Genomic DNA, 16672 nt, shown 5'->3' with positions numbered 1-16672 from the left:
TGATAGCTTGTATCCTTGGCCTCTGCTGAACCCTACTTCAGAATGAATCATGCCGTTTGCCAACAAGTGGAATCAAGGTGGGGTCACAAGGCAGAAAACCACCTGGAGTTATGGCAGTTCAGTGTTAATAGCTGTGGAGCCCAATTCTGTGCCAGGCACTATGCTGACAGCTAAAGACCCCAAGATGATTGACACACCATTGCTGCTACTATCCAGGGAAGCCACGCGAACTGGCCATTGTGATGCACTGTGGTAGCTGCTGTGACAGCACAGAGGTCACGGTGCACGGAGGCACTCCTTTCTACCTCAGCCTAAAGGCCTCCTGGAGGACCTGACCCCTGAGTAAAAACACTGCAGAGGCTCGCTGACCTGGCTGTTATATCAGAATCATAAGGTGCTTCTGAGATACTGGTGCTCAGGCCCCTTCCAAGAACCAAGGAATTAGTATTTCTGGGGATACAACTTGGCCATGTGCACATAGGTGGATTCTGACAAACACAAAATCAGAACTGAACAAAGGAAAGAGTCTGCCAGAGGGTAGGTGCTACGGTCTGAATGTCCGTGCCCCCTAAAAATTCCTATGTTGAAATCCTAACCCCTAAAGATGATGGCATTAGGAGGTGGGGCCTGTGAGGTGATTAGGTTATGAGGGTGGAGCCCTCACTGATGGATCAATGCGCTTATAAAAGAAGCCTCAGAGAGATCTGCAGCCCCTTCTCCCCTGTGAGAACACAAGGAGGAGTCTGTGACCTGGAAGAGGGCCCTCACTTCACCATGCTGGCACTCTGATCTTGGACTTCCAGTCTCCAGAACCGTGAGCAATAGATTTCTATTGTTCATAAGTGGTTCAAAATACCACTAGTCTGTGGTATTTTGTTGTAACAGCCTGAACAGATTGAGACGCTGGGAAAGGGTTTTCCAGGAAGAGGGAACAGCTTTGGCAAAACAAGGCACCATGACACAGCAAGGTGATCACTGGGTGGGACTGGAGGAGAGGTCAGAGTTTCCAGAGCGGAGTTGGGAAGCACTGATGCAGGTGAGGCCAGCTGGTCTCTGGGGAAGTCTTGCAGGTCATATAAGGAAGTCTGTACTTTCCTGTAGGGGAGGAGGAATCCCAAAAAGTGTCAAATGGGAACAGGGGCAAGGTAATTTTTTGATTTTAGAAAGACTGTTCTGATGAACAGATTTGAATGGGGCAAGATACGAGGTTGGAAAACCTGCCGACATCGATGCTATAGATCATTATTTTACAAAGAGGAAATATCTGCTTTTTATTTTTTAGTAGAATGCTAGAAAATTATATTAAATACCCAATTAAGCTTGAGACAGTTATTAGAGTGTTTTGTGAACAATGCCTTGCATTAGATGTGGTAGTGAAAAGCAAAACATTTGGCACCAAGTTTCCTGGGTTCCAACTGTGGCCCTACCACTTCCTGGCTCAGTGACCCTGTGTAAGTTACTACATCTCTCTGAGTTTGTTTCCTCATCTATAAAATGGAGCAAGCAGGCACCTGGGTGGCTCAGTCGGTTGGGCGTCCGACTTCAGCTCAGGTCATGATCTCACGGCTCGTGAGTTCGAGCCCTGCGTCGGGCTCTGTGCTGACAGCTCGGAGCCTGGAGCCTGCTTCGGATTCTGTGTCTCCCTGTCTCTGCCCCTTCCCTGCTCATGCTCTGTCTCTCAAAAATGAATAAATGTTAAAAAAAAAAAAAAAAAATTAAATGGAGCAAGTAGTACCTACTGCACATGGTTGTAATGAATCACAGTGCAATGGCTGGCATGCAATAAACACACAAGAAATTTGTGTTAGCCGCTATTGTTACCCACAGTAGCATCATCATTATTAGGAAAGATAAGCTCACTCTTTGGTTACAAGAAAAGGGTTCTATAAAGTTCTAGAAATTCCTCTGGATTTTTCTTCAACACAGTTGTTCTAGATACCTGTCTACTTATTGTCTTCAAAGCTTTCCATTTTAGCAAGTGCTAGGCTGCCCTTAAAAACTATTTCTTTAAACCCCACCCACAAAAGACAAAATTTTACTTGAAAAAAATTTTTAAGTTTATTTATCTTGAGAGAGAACGAGCGTGTGTGCACCTGTAAGCCAGCAGGGGAGGGGCAGAGGGAGAGAGAATCCCAGGCAGGCTCCACGCTGTCATCACAGAGCCTGACTTGGGGCTCGAACTCACAAACCACAGATCATGACCTGAGCCAGGATCAAGAGTCAGATGCTTAACCAACCAACTGAGCCACCCAGGTGCCCCACAAATTATACTTGAGATCAAGAGAAAAAATGAAGATGGAGTTAGGACTCTCTGTGAAGCTGAGAAGATGGCTGAGTTCCTGATGCAATGGCAGGCCCAGTATAAATATCACACACCTTGAATTCTGATTTTGAGAATCCAGGATGTTTTTTATTATCTCAGCAGAGCAGTCTTCATAATTAAACTTAACTTTTAATAGGAAAAAGGTTTACTGCTTTAAAACAAACAAAGAAACATATTGGCATTCTTCCTTCAACTTCTCTATTCACTCTCGATTCTAAAGAGGAAGCGACAGCTGTGGGACATGAGCAACCAAAGAGGGCCACCTAGTGTAAAATAAGTAGACTGTGATTTATTATTTTACAGGCTTTAATATAAGAGCATGGGGTGAACGCAGAATATATTATTAAAAGTGACAGTGATGTGCCACACAGGTCTATTTTACCAAGAGTGGTAGCCAGATGGTCTCCATTTCCTATGATAACTAAAGAAAAGGTACACAAATGCTAGCAGGCAAAATGCAGGTCAGATACAAAGAGGCAAATTATGTCAGTGACAGAGAAATTCTCAAATAGGAGGCTGTGGAATCTATCCTCTCAAAGAGATCTTGTACATAAGATCCGTGTTTGTCCAAATGATTTATGTTTAGTGCTGTCTGGAGGCAGCAGAGAGGGATTAGATCACTGTTTCTCAAACTTTTTATTTATAATCCTTGCTTTCTCATTATTGCAAAGCTTTCTTCTAAAAGCAAACAGAATTTTCTGCACATTCACCTCACTGACGCACACAAATGAGCATAGTACCTTGCACATAGTAGGTATGGGGTTAACAACTATTTTTAGCTCAGGAGCACAGAGGAAAGGCTAAGAAGGAGGAATGATCTAGAGGGAAGAACAACATGCAGGTTTGAAACTTGCAAGTGTGACAAGACAGGCATCTGGTCTGAGTTAATGCTCTTTGTTACCCTCTCACTACTTACCTAATCCCAACCCTGAAAAACAAATACTTCAGTCTATGAAATGAACCTCAGTCATCCTAGTACAACTATATATGCCTGATATTCCTTCCCACGCAGGACTTTTTGAATATCCAACTCCTACAACACTATGTTTTTCCCCATCAGCATCCAAAACTTCCCATTTCATTTGCTCAGCTGTCCTTCTTCTCTGTAAAACAAGTGTACAAAGAAATGGTTCAAAGCTAATGAATGCCTCCCAGTGTAAATTAATGTAGTTGTATGTTCTTTAATCCAATAATGAATAATTTGCTATTTCCCTCATACAAATGCAACTGTAGCAAGTAATCTCCAACAAAATTTTAAATGAATTTTAATCTTTAGACATTCATAAATAAGTTTTCAGCCTCCTTCTTTACACATAAGACAACATGCCACTTTTCCCTCCAGTGCCACTGCTACTTCCCTCTCTGTACAACTTAGCTGCCCACAAAACTCTCTTTTATTTACTCATCAAATATGTATGGAAAGCCTACCATATGGCCTGGGCACACAGTGATAAATAAAAACATGATCTCCCAGAACTTCCAGGCTAGTGGGACAGGCAAATTGAAAAAAAGTGCCAGGAAAGAAAAGAACGTGGAATTCTGAGTGGGCAGGAGGGCATCCAGGAAGGCTCTCCTTGCATCCAGAAGTCAAGCCAGAACTGACATCTAAGGGAAGAGTAGGAGAGACCACGCAGATGGGAATAAGGGCTGGAAGCAGAATATTCTCCAGAACAAGAACAGTACATGCAAAGCCTGATGGCAGGAGGGGGCTTGGAGGAACACAAAACAGGCCAGCATAGAGGTGCACAATGAAAAGAAGAATATGTGACATGAGGTGGACAGCTGGGCAGGCACCCTGGGCCTTGCTTACTCTTTAGTTACTATCCAAAGAATAAACAAAAACCGCTGGACTGGGATATGACAATCATTCATTGAGCATATTTGCAGAACAATGATATACCAACTCCCAAGGACCCAGGGAATCAGGAATGAAGAAAACAGACAAAAACTCTTGCCCTCAAGGAGTTTATACTCTGATGAGAGAAGACAGTAAACAAGTAAAATACATAGAAAATGCCAAGGAGAAAATGGAAATGAGGTTTCAGGCTGGGAGACAGGGACTAGGGACAAGGGGAAGAGGTCACTATAAGTTAAAGGCATCACTAGTAAGATAGCATTTGAACCAAGACCTGAAGCAGATGGGGGATTTAGCCACAGCATGTGCAAAGACCCTGAGGCAAAGGCTTGCTTAGTGTCCTGTAGAATGGCACAGAAGCCAATGTGAAGAGTCTAGGAGAGACAGAGACAGCATCAGAGAGGCAGGTCATAGGGTCTTGTAGGTAACAAGGAGGTTGTAATCTGACTTCCTTTTAAAACAGTCCCTGTAGATGATGTGCTAAACACAGACCGAGGGCTGGGGGGCGGGGGAGGGGGGGGTAGCGAGAGGGGGGATGGACCAGTTGGGAGGCTATGGTTATAATTTAGGGAAAAGGTATTAGTAGCCTGGACCAGGGAGTTAACAGCGGAGCTGGTAAAAAGTAGTCACGTTCTGGACAGAATTTTAAAGTAAAATCAACAGGACGCTAGTGGCTAATAGGTATAGCATGAAGAAAAGAGGACAGTTATGGATGACTTCAAGGTTTTCCCCTGAGCAAATACAGAATGAAACAGTCCTTACTGATATGGAGCACAGCTAGAGAAAAGCAGGTTTTGGGGTGAAAAATCAGTTTTGTTTTGGCCATGGAGATGGCCTAAGAGAAATCCAACTAGGGATTCCAATATATCTTTACATCTAGGTAGTCAAGTGTATTTGGAGATATAAAGACCTGAGTGGAGTTAGGGGGAGAGGTACAGGCAGAAGTATTCAAAGCTATGAGATTACTCAGAAAAGAAACCAAGAGAAAAGGGAGGAGGTCTGAGAACAGGGGCACTCCAACATTTAGAGGCTGGGGAGATAACAGAAATGACCAAAGTGAACTGAAGATGAACAGCGAGCACGGTCACAGGAGGTCTGCTGTGAAAAGACGCCAGCCACCGCTACAGCATGAGAATGCATCACTGAGTGGGGGCAGGAGTGGATACAGGAAGGATACAGGATAAGGAAGCTATGACACTGTCAACAGGCCTGAAACCTGGGCTGACTGAAGGATTTCCGCTGAGACAACACGCACCGTGGGGGAGCACACAGCTGCAAAGGCCAGTTCTGCAGACAGCTGCGAACATCTCGGGGAAATCTGTACATGCTGCACTGCCTAGTGCTTGGTATAAACACACCCTTAAGATCATATCCTTTGTGGGGCACCTGGGTGGCTCAGTCAGTTAGGCATCTGACTTCGGCTCAGGTCATGACCTCACGGTTCGTGGGTTGGAGCCCCACACTGGGCTCTGTGCTGGCAGCTGGGAGCTCGGAGCCTGCTTTGGATTCTGTCTCCCCCTCTTTCTGCTCCTCCCCCGCTCATGCTCTGTCTCTCAAAAATGAATAAATGTTAAAAAAAAAAAAAAAAGATTGTATCCTTTGCAATTTAATAAATGCCACCTCTTCTAATGGGGTTTCTTTGTCAAGCATATTCCTGTACCATTTTGCTAATGATGCAGAAGTTGCTACAGTGGTCCAGGTGACAGGCTGGTTGAGAGAATTTAAGTGATGAAGACGAGGTGGCTACTCAGGAAGTAAGGACATCAGGACTCGTGATTGGTCTACAATATAGGCAAATGGGTGGAGAGAGGAATCAAAGATGATCCCTAGGTTTCTGACTTGCAACACCAGCTGGCTGATGCTGCCATTCGGTTACTCAGCAAATACTAGAAGAGGACCCAGGTGCAAGAAGACCATACATTCTGTCTTGGACATGTGGAGACGCTGAGAGGGCAGCCACAACAGCTTAGACAAAAAAAACCAAAAAAATAGGACCAAAGAGGTCCCTGTGGACATCACTGCCCCTAGAGGGGACCTGATGGTGTGGACACAGAAAAGACTGTCTGGGAGAGGCTCTCATGAGAAGAGACATGGCCTGGAAGGGAGCCTTTCAGATGCTGGAATATCCATCAGCTGCACAGGGGGCTAACAGAGTATGGCTAAGGAGGTGAGAGGAAAACCAGGAAATGCAGTGTCACAGAAGCCAGCAAAGGGCAGTGTTTCAAGCGGGGGTGGGGGGAGCAACTGCAGCAGCACCGATGAGAGTTAGTATCTTTTAAAATATGTACTCAACTAAAAAAAAAAAAAAAAAAAAAAAAAAAAAAAATATGTACTCAACTGATGACAGATCATCTTTGTTTTGCCAGCAGATCTGTCAGTCCTATCGATTTCTACCAAAGCTTTCTGTGAATATAGTTAATAAAACCGTCATATCATAATTTTGTCATTTAACATCTTTCTAATAAGCTATTCAAAAATTCTCTAATTTTAAGACAGCAAGGCTGATAAACACACTTTGGATAAAACTATAGTTATGGCACTGAAGCACTTCGGGAAAGAACATAAAACTGGAGTCTTTAGTTCTGGTTTTACCTTCATCTAGACCTTGGGCAGGACTTGTGCCTTTCTGAGTTTTGGTTTTATCATATGTTCAATGTGTACATGTGTGCAATGACCAAGATAGGAAGCAGTAAACTGGTCTATAGCATCCCACTGCCACAAAACCCAAGAGTTCACAGTTAATTCTGCAGGAATACAAGGGTAAATGCGTGTGTTGAAGTCATACATTTTCTACATTTTGGCCTCTATGTGGCCAAAAAATGAATTACTACTTCAAGCCATTTGGCTTGGTTTGGTAATTTCTCAGACCGACCAGATACTCTGACAGCTATGAAGTCTATTCCCTAATGGAAGACACTGAACAAGCAGTTATTGACTCCCTAATGTAGAACAAGACACTAAACACTAGTTTATTTCTGGTAAATACTCCTATGTTCTTCAGAATTTAATATTAATTCAAGAGGAAAATACTTCCTTGTCCATCCAAAAGTAGTTAACTTCAAATGGTCATCAGACTGTTATTTTTTTATATGTTTATATATTTATTTTGAGAGAGAGAGTGAGCGTGTAAGCATGAGTGGGGGAGGGGCAGAGAGAGGGAGACAGAAGCTCAGAAGTGGGCTCTGCATTGATAGCAGAGAGCCTGATGCAGGGCTCAAACTCACAAACCGTGAGCTGATGACCTGAGCCAAAACCAAGAGTCAGATGCTTAACCAAGTAAGCAACCCAGGAGCCCCTTAAGTTAAATTTAAAAGAAGTGTATTGCTGATTTCCCATATAATAGTACATGGGGCATAGTAAGAACACAATGCTCACTGAGTGAGTGAATAAAAGACCACATTTTGTTAGGCTTAGAAATTTCACTGAGAAATTATATCTAAACACAGTTAAATCACCACATTCTCCCTAATTCCAATATTTGTGTCTCACATAAACTATTTCCAGTGTTCACAGTTGCAAAGATAAGATCCAATTCTATTCAAAGCAAAACATGCATAAAATTGTTGAGATGCAAACTATGAAAGACTTATTATTTCTTCAATATAATAAAGAAGAAAATCTACACTAACAAAATATCTTAGAGCATACTACTGTTTTTCTTGGCCCAGGAATGTATTTGTTTTCTCAATGCCCAACTCTAGAGGGGCTTCCAGATATGCTTTGTTCACCATTCCAGCTATATTATTGATCAGTTTCATAGAGTAAAAACAGTACGCAACAAATAAAAAAGCTCAATACAATTTTATAAAATAAAATAAAAATGAGAGAAATGGGGGCTGTTTCACTTTGTTCATTAAATCAAACCTTGCCTATGTCCCTTTCAACTCCACCCTGGATCCAGCCAAACTCATTCCCTACTGTGTCTCTATCTTCTGGTTTTTCAGGTTGTGCCCTTATTTCAGTACACCCATGTTGTGGCATGTCTTTGCACAGAAATTTCTTCCCACTAACTCCTAATGGCCCAATCCTATTCGTATTTAAAGGCTCAAAGATCATCATATCCACAAAGCCTTCTTACAAATCAGAGATACAAGGAAGCTTATCTTTTCCTAAACAGCACAAGTGCAGCAGTTTACCTATGCTCTTCATAATATTTCATATGGTTCTTTCCTGCATTTAGTTACAATTACTTACTTCTGTTTTTCATAGTGCACATGTATGGGTATGCATACACATATAACACACATATACATCACGTATACACACACACACACACACACACACACACACACACACACACACACAAAGAGAAAGACAATTTGCAGTTATTGCCTTACATTTTTCATTGCTGCTACCAGTTTTTAAACTCCTTATGGATAGATTGGTGTCAACTAATATTTGCTCTTCCCATGAAGCCTAGCTCAATGTCTTGCACAGAGTAGGTAACCATTAATGAAGACGTATAAAATGAGTTCTTCTCGTAAACTGCTTTGTATACAATTTGCATAACGAAATGAACAAAGCCATATACTATGCTAACGTCACCAAGAATTAAGTAATCAATTACAGAAATATATATCTGGCTCTTCCAATCTTCACTTTATTATATAGCAATCTTACTGGAGGGAATGATTTAGCACAAACTCACAGTTAAGTGTCCTTCATGATGATCTGGGAAATGAATAAACAAGTACTCAGTGGCTACCAGTTGCATTATGGAATCACCTAGGAATTCCATCCTCTGGTTGTGGCCTCTGGAAAAAACAACATCAATGCAGAAGAGATCAATAGGCATTTGTATTATTAAAAAAAGAAACAGAATTTTTAAAAAGACATGATTGTAAAAGGCAATGTATTCACCTTGCTTTAAAGCACAAAATTAAATACAAGTCCCTAAGGCTTCTCAATTGAGGAGAGATCTGAGTCAATATAGATTGGGTCTTGAAGAAGAAAGTGAGCACCATCTTAGGATTACAAAACTGCTAAAATAAAGATTGGTAAATGGTGTCTGGTCAGAGGTTAAGGAATATCAACTGAAAAATATAGTACAGATTGTTATCTGCACAGAGAACCCCCATTCAGACGAAATAAAGCAAAAAGGTCCAGAAAAGATTTTTGTTAAATCTTTACTTCTTTATTGAAATATATACTCTATCTGGAATCCAGTTTAAGGACACTAAAAAAAATATCTATGACAAGAATCTTAAATCTTTACACTTTAAAGATAGCTGTGAATATTTGATTTGGGGGAGAGAAGCCAAAAACAGAATGAAAAACAACATGCAAAAAAATAACATTTTGGTTATTTTCCTAATTATTACATTAGCTTATCTCCAAATCACTCATCTAGAGCTAGGGTGGAGGGCCAATTTCAGCCCTTGGTCTGTTTTTGCAAATTTAATTGGGACACAGCCACGCTCATTCATTTACATTTTCTCTATGGCTGCTTTTATGCTACTAGAGCAGAGCTGAATCACTGAAACAGAGACCACATGGCCTGCAAAGCCTAAAATACTTAATATCTATCCCTTTACAGATAAAATTTTTACTTCCTTCATGCTTCTCTTCTACTCTACGAAGAAATAAGATGCACGACAATGAAACCAAAAATATTGTATTGGAACATATCCCAGTGTCTGGCTACTCACCATCTCCTGATGTGACCTTCCTGGAAATATGTTTGAAATCCCAATTCCTTTGAAAGGCATGCAGCAAAGGTTTGGGACTTCCTGTCTAAATGGTCACACTGGGATTACACGAGCAATTCTAACTTACAGGGTCAGATGGTTAAATCCCACAGTTCTCAATGTGAATGCTCTTGCCAGAAGTCGAACATGAGTAAAAATTACTCCAATTGCTTCTTCAAACTCAGTAAGTTTCTGTAGAACTGGAGAAGTCTCAATAAGTTGTCGATCAGTATTTGGCTCTTGTAGCTGCATGAGAAGAAAATAAATAAAAAACTATGTGCAGTGTTTGGTTACAAAAGTAATTATCAATTCTAGGATAGTGTTTTATAAAATTCCTTCTCCTATGGGCAGAAATTTCTGAAATGCCAATAAAACATGGAAGCTTCTTTCTCAACCCTTAGAATGGCAAACAAACCTAATATTTAAAGAAGGCTCAAAAAATATTTTCCAATCTTCTATCAAATTTCAAGGCCAAGTACTGTACACAGATAGTTCAAAATCCCAAGTATTATACTAACTCCCCAAGGAAGAGGCAAAAGGAAGGACTGCTGATGGAGAATATGTATATCTAGTAACACAGTGCTTCTCAAACTCTCATGTTCATCGGAGCTCTTGCAGGGCTTATTACATCCAGATGGCTGAGCTCTACCCCCCGAGTTTCTGATTCAGTACATCTGGAGAAAGGACTGAGAGTCTGCCTATCAAGCAAGTTCCCAGGAGAAAGAGACACAGTTGCTGCTGGTCTGGGAACTGCCCTCTGAGAACCACTGTATTAGAGGAACATGACCTCTGTGTGTCTTCTAGGGACCACCTATTTTGGTAAATGAACACCACTAAAACTAGATTCAGCTTACACTGGAGATTATCATACCACTAGGCAGGTGGCTCCACATAACAATGAGCCTTTAACAACTGGCAGAGAGCAAACACGAAAAGCATAATTAAAGTGAACATTTTCAACAACTTTGGACAATTTCATAGTAATGTTTCTAAAGTTCTTTGAATTAATGCCATTTATTACCATACCATAAAGCCTCTCATGAAAGTTCAGCCACTAGTGATTATTCTTATATATGTATAATGTACATATACACACATGCATATATAAAAGTATGTAGGTATATATATACATGTATACATACATTTGTATATCTCCAAGTAAAATAGAAATACAAGCAAATACAAAGAATTTTTAAACTGGGAAAAAGAGGGTTACCATACACACATCTTTTAAATACCAAAATCTTGAGCAAAAAGTCATCACATTGTACTAAAATTTTAATTTACAATGTTTTATGCAATTTGAGTCAAAGCCTTCAATTTCCAAGATCCAAAGTAGGTTACAATTTAGCAAGGTTCATTTAGTATTTGTTCTTTTTACTAAGCCCAGACTTGACTCCATATTACTTTCTCTACAATAGCATGCAGGAAGATATACTGCAATCAACACATTAAGCTTTGAATATCACTTTTTTGGGGGAGAGAGGGCACCAAACCATAACCACACAAGGAGATCCTCCTGACTTGAAGGAAGACGACTCCCAGGGCTTTCCCCACCCCATCCCAGAGCACAAATGCAACACAAATGGGTTCATTTTACTATTGTTCCAAAGTTTTCCAATTCTGCCTAACACCCAGCCTAAAGTCATAGTGCCACTGAAGGGAATCAAAGGTTTATAAAAGCAGGAGGGGAAACAGGCAAGCTAAAATAACGTGAACCCCCAGATTTCTAAAGCTCACTGCAGACAGGAAGGTCACACTTACTTGGAGTGGGTGGAGAGGATAATTGAGCCAGACTTCACGTAGGTCCTGGAAAACAGAGTGATGCCTTTAATGCTCGAGGGAGCCATTTAACACACTCTGGAGTACTAAATAAAATGCCATTATTTGAAATAGTGAACTATTTCAGATGCTGACTCCACTTATTGCAAATTCAATAGTGCTAGCAAACTAATTTTTTTAAAGTGTATTCACCACTCAAACCGCCTGTAGTGACTCTAATTAGCCTATTAAGCTGGGGAGGAAAAGAGCCACCTCCACCCCCAGAAGTCAAAGATACCTTTTAAAAGTCAGTTACACATTTGCTTAACCTAATACATGGGATTAAGCTGCTGTTTTAATCATATTTTTTAGTTTATCATTCCCTAGAAATGTGCATCAGCTGTGCCTTTTGTAATTAAAACTCATCTCAGATGTCTTTTATTTTAGGCACTCGTTCATTATCACTTGAGCTGCTTTAAGATGGAGTGGAAAACATCCATATCTAGTGCCTAAACTCTCAGATCTATAAGACCACACTTTTACTGTGGGTCACTACAAATGTTCTCTTGAAATATGGAAATGAGTGGATTTTACGGAGAAGCCCAGTACATTATTTTATCCACTGAGCTAAATCTAGAGGCAGTTATATTAGAACTTCCTCAGGATTAAAGCGTTTTTCCTTCAGTTTTAGACTCTAGGGAGCCTCTGACTGAATCTACTTTCTGGCCTTGATGTTAGGTTTTTCAAACAAGTAACAAAAGATTTTTAAAAAGAGGGGAAAATATTTTTTAAAAACTGGGGGGGGGGGGCAGAGAAGAATAGGAAAATTTAGTATCACTGTGGCACACATGATGACCATGTGAAATAAAATATTCAGTGTTTTTTTGGGCAACTTGCATCCCAGTAAAATACACTTAAGAGGTTTTGGGTTTGTGTCTTGTTGCCAATATTTAAAAAAAAAGAAAGCTTAAATATCAAACTGTTTTAAGGCACTTTAGAGAGCTTCTCTTAACCAATAACCTTTCCCTTGAATTCTCTGTACCATGAATTATGCAGAATGTCACTCCCTTCTTACAACTTTCTCACGTTCTCTCATGCTTTTTTCCTCCTCAAAGCAACAGGCCCAGTGCTGGCACACAGAAGATGCTACTACTAATGTTGATCATATCAACAGTAACAATCAACAGCTAGCTCTTCTAACCGACTCTCGTCTCCAATATTCGAAATTCTCAGGAACTTAATTCTAATTCCTCTTTCCCCTTTCTCCTGTTTTTCACTCAGTGACACTGTGATGTCTCCTGAGATGTCTTAGATGTATAACCACTTAACACCTCACACCTAAATTATTTCCACTGCCTCCATTTCCTTTTATCTACCCTACTCAGAGATCAGGTTCTGCCATCCCTTGGTGTGAGAGAAAATAGCCTGTAAAATAAAAACTTCAGACTGGAATTCTAGCTCTACCATCTATTCAAGGCAAAAACCTCTTCCTTCAGTGTGTTCCAGAAAATGCTCACTGACTGCTGAGACATTTATTAATGCAACATTTTTTTTTATTTTGTTCATTGTGCTAAGTGTACTCTTTAATCTTCATCACCTATTTGACCCATCCCTTTACTCACCTCCTCTGGTAACCATCAGTTTGTTCTCTATAGTTAAGAGTCTGTTTCTCAGTTTATCTTTTTGTTTTTCCTTTGCTCATTTGTTTTGTTTCTTAAATTCCACATATAAGTGAGATCTTATGGTATATGTCTTTCTCTGACTTATTTTGCTTAGCATTATACTCTTTAGCTCCATCCACATCATTGCAAATGGCAAGATTTCATTCTTTTTTATAGCTGAGTAATATTCTTCTCTTTGTGTGTGTGTGTGTGTGTGTGTGTGTGTGTGTGTGTGTGTGTGTCTTTATCCATTCATCTATCAATAGACACTTGGGCTGCTTCCATAGTTTGGCTATTGTAAATAATGCAATAACATACGCAATAATGCAATAAACATAAAATAATGCAATAAACATAAAAGTACATGATTTACACTGATCCCTCCTTTGTCATTTTCACTTCCCTGACTCTATTTAAAATGCCCAGTCATTCTGTCCAAATCAAAGTTGGATCAGTTCACACTAGACCTTCTTTCTTATCACAATAGTATATTACTGATTAAAATCTGTCCTTACCCATTAAAAAAAAGATAGGGGTGCATGTATCTTTTACAATTAGTGTTTTTGTATTTTTTGGGTAAACACCCAGTAGTGTAATTAGTGGACTGTAGGGTAATTCTATTTTTAATTTTCTGAGGAACCTCCATACTGTTTTCCAGAATGGATGCACCAGTTTTCATTCTGACCAACAGTACAAGAGAATTTTTCTCCACATCCTCACCAACGCTTGTTGTTTAGCAACATATTTTTATCAAATACCTATTATGTATTAGCTTACTAAAACAAATGAGACACTATTCCTGTCCTCAAAGGAGCCTAGTGGGGGAAAATGAAGGTAAATAAGTATAATTTAATGAACTGAGATCAGTTCTATAATAGTGATATAAATCAATGCAAGGAAAATTCTGCTTGGGGGTATCAGATAAAGCTTCAAAGAAGAGCTAACTCTTCAGATGTATCCTGAATGACATGAGGAATTTGGCAAATCAGCAGAGAGCGGCAATCAAAAGCAGGGCACCGTATATGCATAAATAATATGTCTCAAAGAAAACAGGCACAAAAAGGTAACTCCTAATAGGTAGAACATAGGATTTTAGGACAGTGAAAATACTCTATATGGTATTATAATGGATACATGGCATTACACATTTGTCCAAACCCACAGAATGTATAACACCAAGAGTGAACCCTAAGGTAAACTACAGGACCTTGAGAGATGATGATGTATCAATGTAGGTTCATCAACTGTAATAAATGTACCACTCTGATGGGTGATGTTGATAAAATGGGAGAGGCTAGGAACGTGTGGCGGAGGAGGGGGAGTATGGGAAATTTTTACTCTCAATATGTCTGTGCGCCTAAAACTGCTCTAAAAAATCAAGTCTAAAAGAAATTTTTAATTAAAAAAGGGAATTCCTAGAATGGCACAAAGGGGGAGAAGAAAAGAAACAAAAAATAGATGGGAATTAGATTATGAAAACTATTAAATGCTCTGTTGTATAATATAGGCCTTGGCAGACAGTAAAGAAATCAAAGATCTTAAGCAAGAAAGAAAATAGTCAAATCCATACACTAAAAAGAAGACAACTCTAAATGTAGTGTGAATGATAGACTGGAATGGTTAAATACTTCATGTGAGAAATGAGGAGGGCAAACATTAAAGCAAACAGGAACCAATTCAAGCCATATTAGACACAGGGGTGCCTGGGTGGCTCAGTCAGTTAAGCATCCCACTCTCGATTTCAGTTCAGGTCATGATCTCATGGTTCATGAGATTGAGCCTCGCATAGGGCTGCACGCTAACAGTGCGGGGCCAGCTTGGGATTCTTTCTCTCCCTCTCTCTTTGTCCCACCCCCAATCATGCCTTTGCACACACTCTCTCTCTCTCAAAATAAATAAACATTAAAAAAAAAAAAGACATACTAGGGACAGAACTGATAGAAGAGTCTGCAACTCATAGAGATGGGAAGGAAAAAGCTTCAGGACGAAAGAAGATCGTAAGGTTTTCGGTTTAGATGATAAAAATAAAAGAGGTGAAATACGTTTTAGTATTAAGGTGATGAGTTCAAACACTAAAAATGTTGAAACGAGGTATGTACCCACATGAAGTTGCCCAGGGGCAATTTGAAAAGACATCCCAATCTCTGGGGCTCCAGAGAAAGGCCAGGGAAGGAGATATTGGGACAGACACATAAAGACAAAAAGGGGGTGGGAAGGGAATAGGAGAATATGAAAGATTACATAGTAATCTCTCCCTATCTTTCCAAGAAGCCATTGGGACGATCAGATTCCAACAATGGATCTGAATGTATTGGGAAACCATGAAGGGCTACACAAAGATGAAAACATGGAGCCAGGAAAAACAGTCTGGGATGAACGAGTGAATGAACATCAGACCAGGCTGAGAATGCAGAAACAGTCCCGCTGTCAACAGGGCTAGGGGGGACGACAGACATCAAGCCTACTGCAAAGATGGCAGGAAACTATGTTTCCCTCAAGGTCTTACAGCCGCTGTAAAATGCCAGAAAAGACACCCTCTTTGAGGGACCACTGCTTTTCTGCTGATGTTGCCCTCTGACCTGCTTTGCTATGTCTTCTCCTCTGAATAAACATTACTGGGGACACTATGTTAACTTGCCCTTAGCTCCTGACAGCACCCAATCCCAAATTAATCTGTGGCTGCCTTTTTTTTTTTTTTTTTTGAAAGAGAGAGAGAGAGAGAGAGAGAGAGAGAGAGAGAGAGAGAGAGAGAGGTGGGGGAGAGAGGGAGAGGGGGAGGGGGAGAGGGGGATGGGGGGATGGGGGGAGGGAGGGAGAGGGAGGGAGAGGGAGGGAGGGAGGGAGGGAGGGAGGGAGAGAGAGAGAGAGAGAGAGAGAGAGAGAGAGAGAGAGAGAGAGAGAGAGAATGAATCTCAAGCAGGCTCCACACTCAGTGCAGTACCTGACGAGGGGCTCAATCCCACCACCATGGGATCATGACCTGAGCCAAAACCAAGAGGTGGTCATTCAATCAACTGAGGCACCCAGGCACCCCAACCCATGGCTTCTTCTAACTCAGCTTCAGAAAAGACTACCAACCAAGAACTGATCCCTGCTTCCCTGGCTCCTCCTTACAATCCGCCAGCACCAGCCCTCCTGCCTCCCTCACTACATGGATTCAATAACTCTGTTTTGTGGGCCTACAGGTTTGTGTCTGGCTGCCTGTGGCTGATTAGACTTTCACAGTATCATTACTCAAGAAAAAATTCAACGGTTCACCCCCGTCTCTCACACATTACACCTAATAGATGTGAACCAATATGGAGATGTCAAATGAGTCAGAATGGCCTGGTGTGTGCACTTGAAAATGGTGAAACAGAAAGACCATGTATTACTAAGCACTGCT

General features: G+C 40.7%; 1 protein-coding gene and 1 long non-coding RNA gene across 8 annotated transcripts in view; one reads left to right on the top strand and one right to left on the bottom strand.

Moving 5' to 3' along the window:
* Nucleotides 1–16672, bottom strand: part of DROSHA (drosha ribonuclease III) — a 125207-nt gene that overhangs the window by 11183 nt on the left and 97352 nt on the right. For all 7 annotated transcript variants that reach the window (XM_015544399.2, XM_007097443.3, XM_007097446.3 and 4 more), the window contains 3 exons: nucleotides 11630–11674; nucleotides 9954–10111; nucleotides 8827–8932 (listed from right to left, as the gene is read on the bottom strand). In XM_015544399.2, the coding sequence (XP_015399885.1) occupies nucleotides 8827–8932; nucleotides 9954–10111; nucleotides 11630–11674 (309 nt within the window). The remainder of the gene's footprint in view (nucleotides 1–8826; nucleotides 8933–9953; nucleotides 10112–11629; nucleotides 11675–16672) is intronic.
* Nucleotides 311–15914, top strand: LOC122241345. Its single transcript, XR_006221425.1, has 2 exons — nucleotides 311–537; nucleotides 15556–15914. It is a non-coding gene; the product is annotated as an uncharacterized LOC122241345 (long non-coding RNA).

The sequence above is a fragment of the Panthera tigris genome, chromosome A1 (assembly GCF_018350195.1).
Source record: "Panthera tigris isolate Pti1 chromosome A1, P.tigris_Pti1_mat1.1, whole genome shotgun sequence".
Classification (NCBI taxonomy): Eukaryota; Metazoa; Chordata; class Mammalia; order Carnivora; family Felidae; genus Panthera; species Panthera tigris.
Note: the sequence above shows the minus strand (reverse complement) of the source record. Positions and strands in the feature narration are given on the sequence as shown.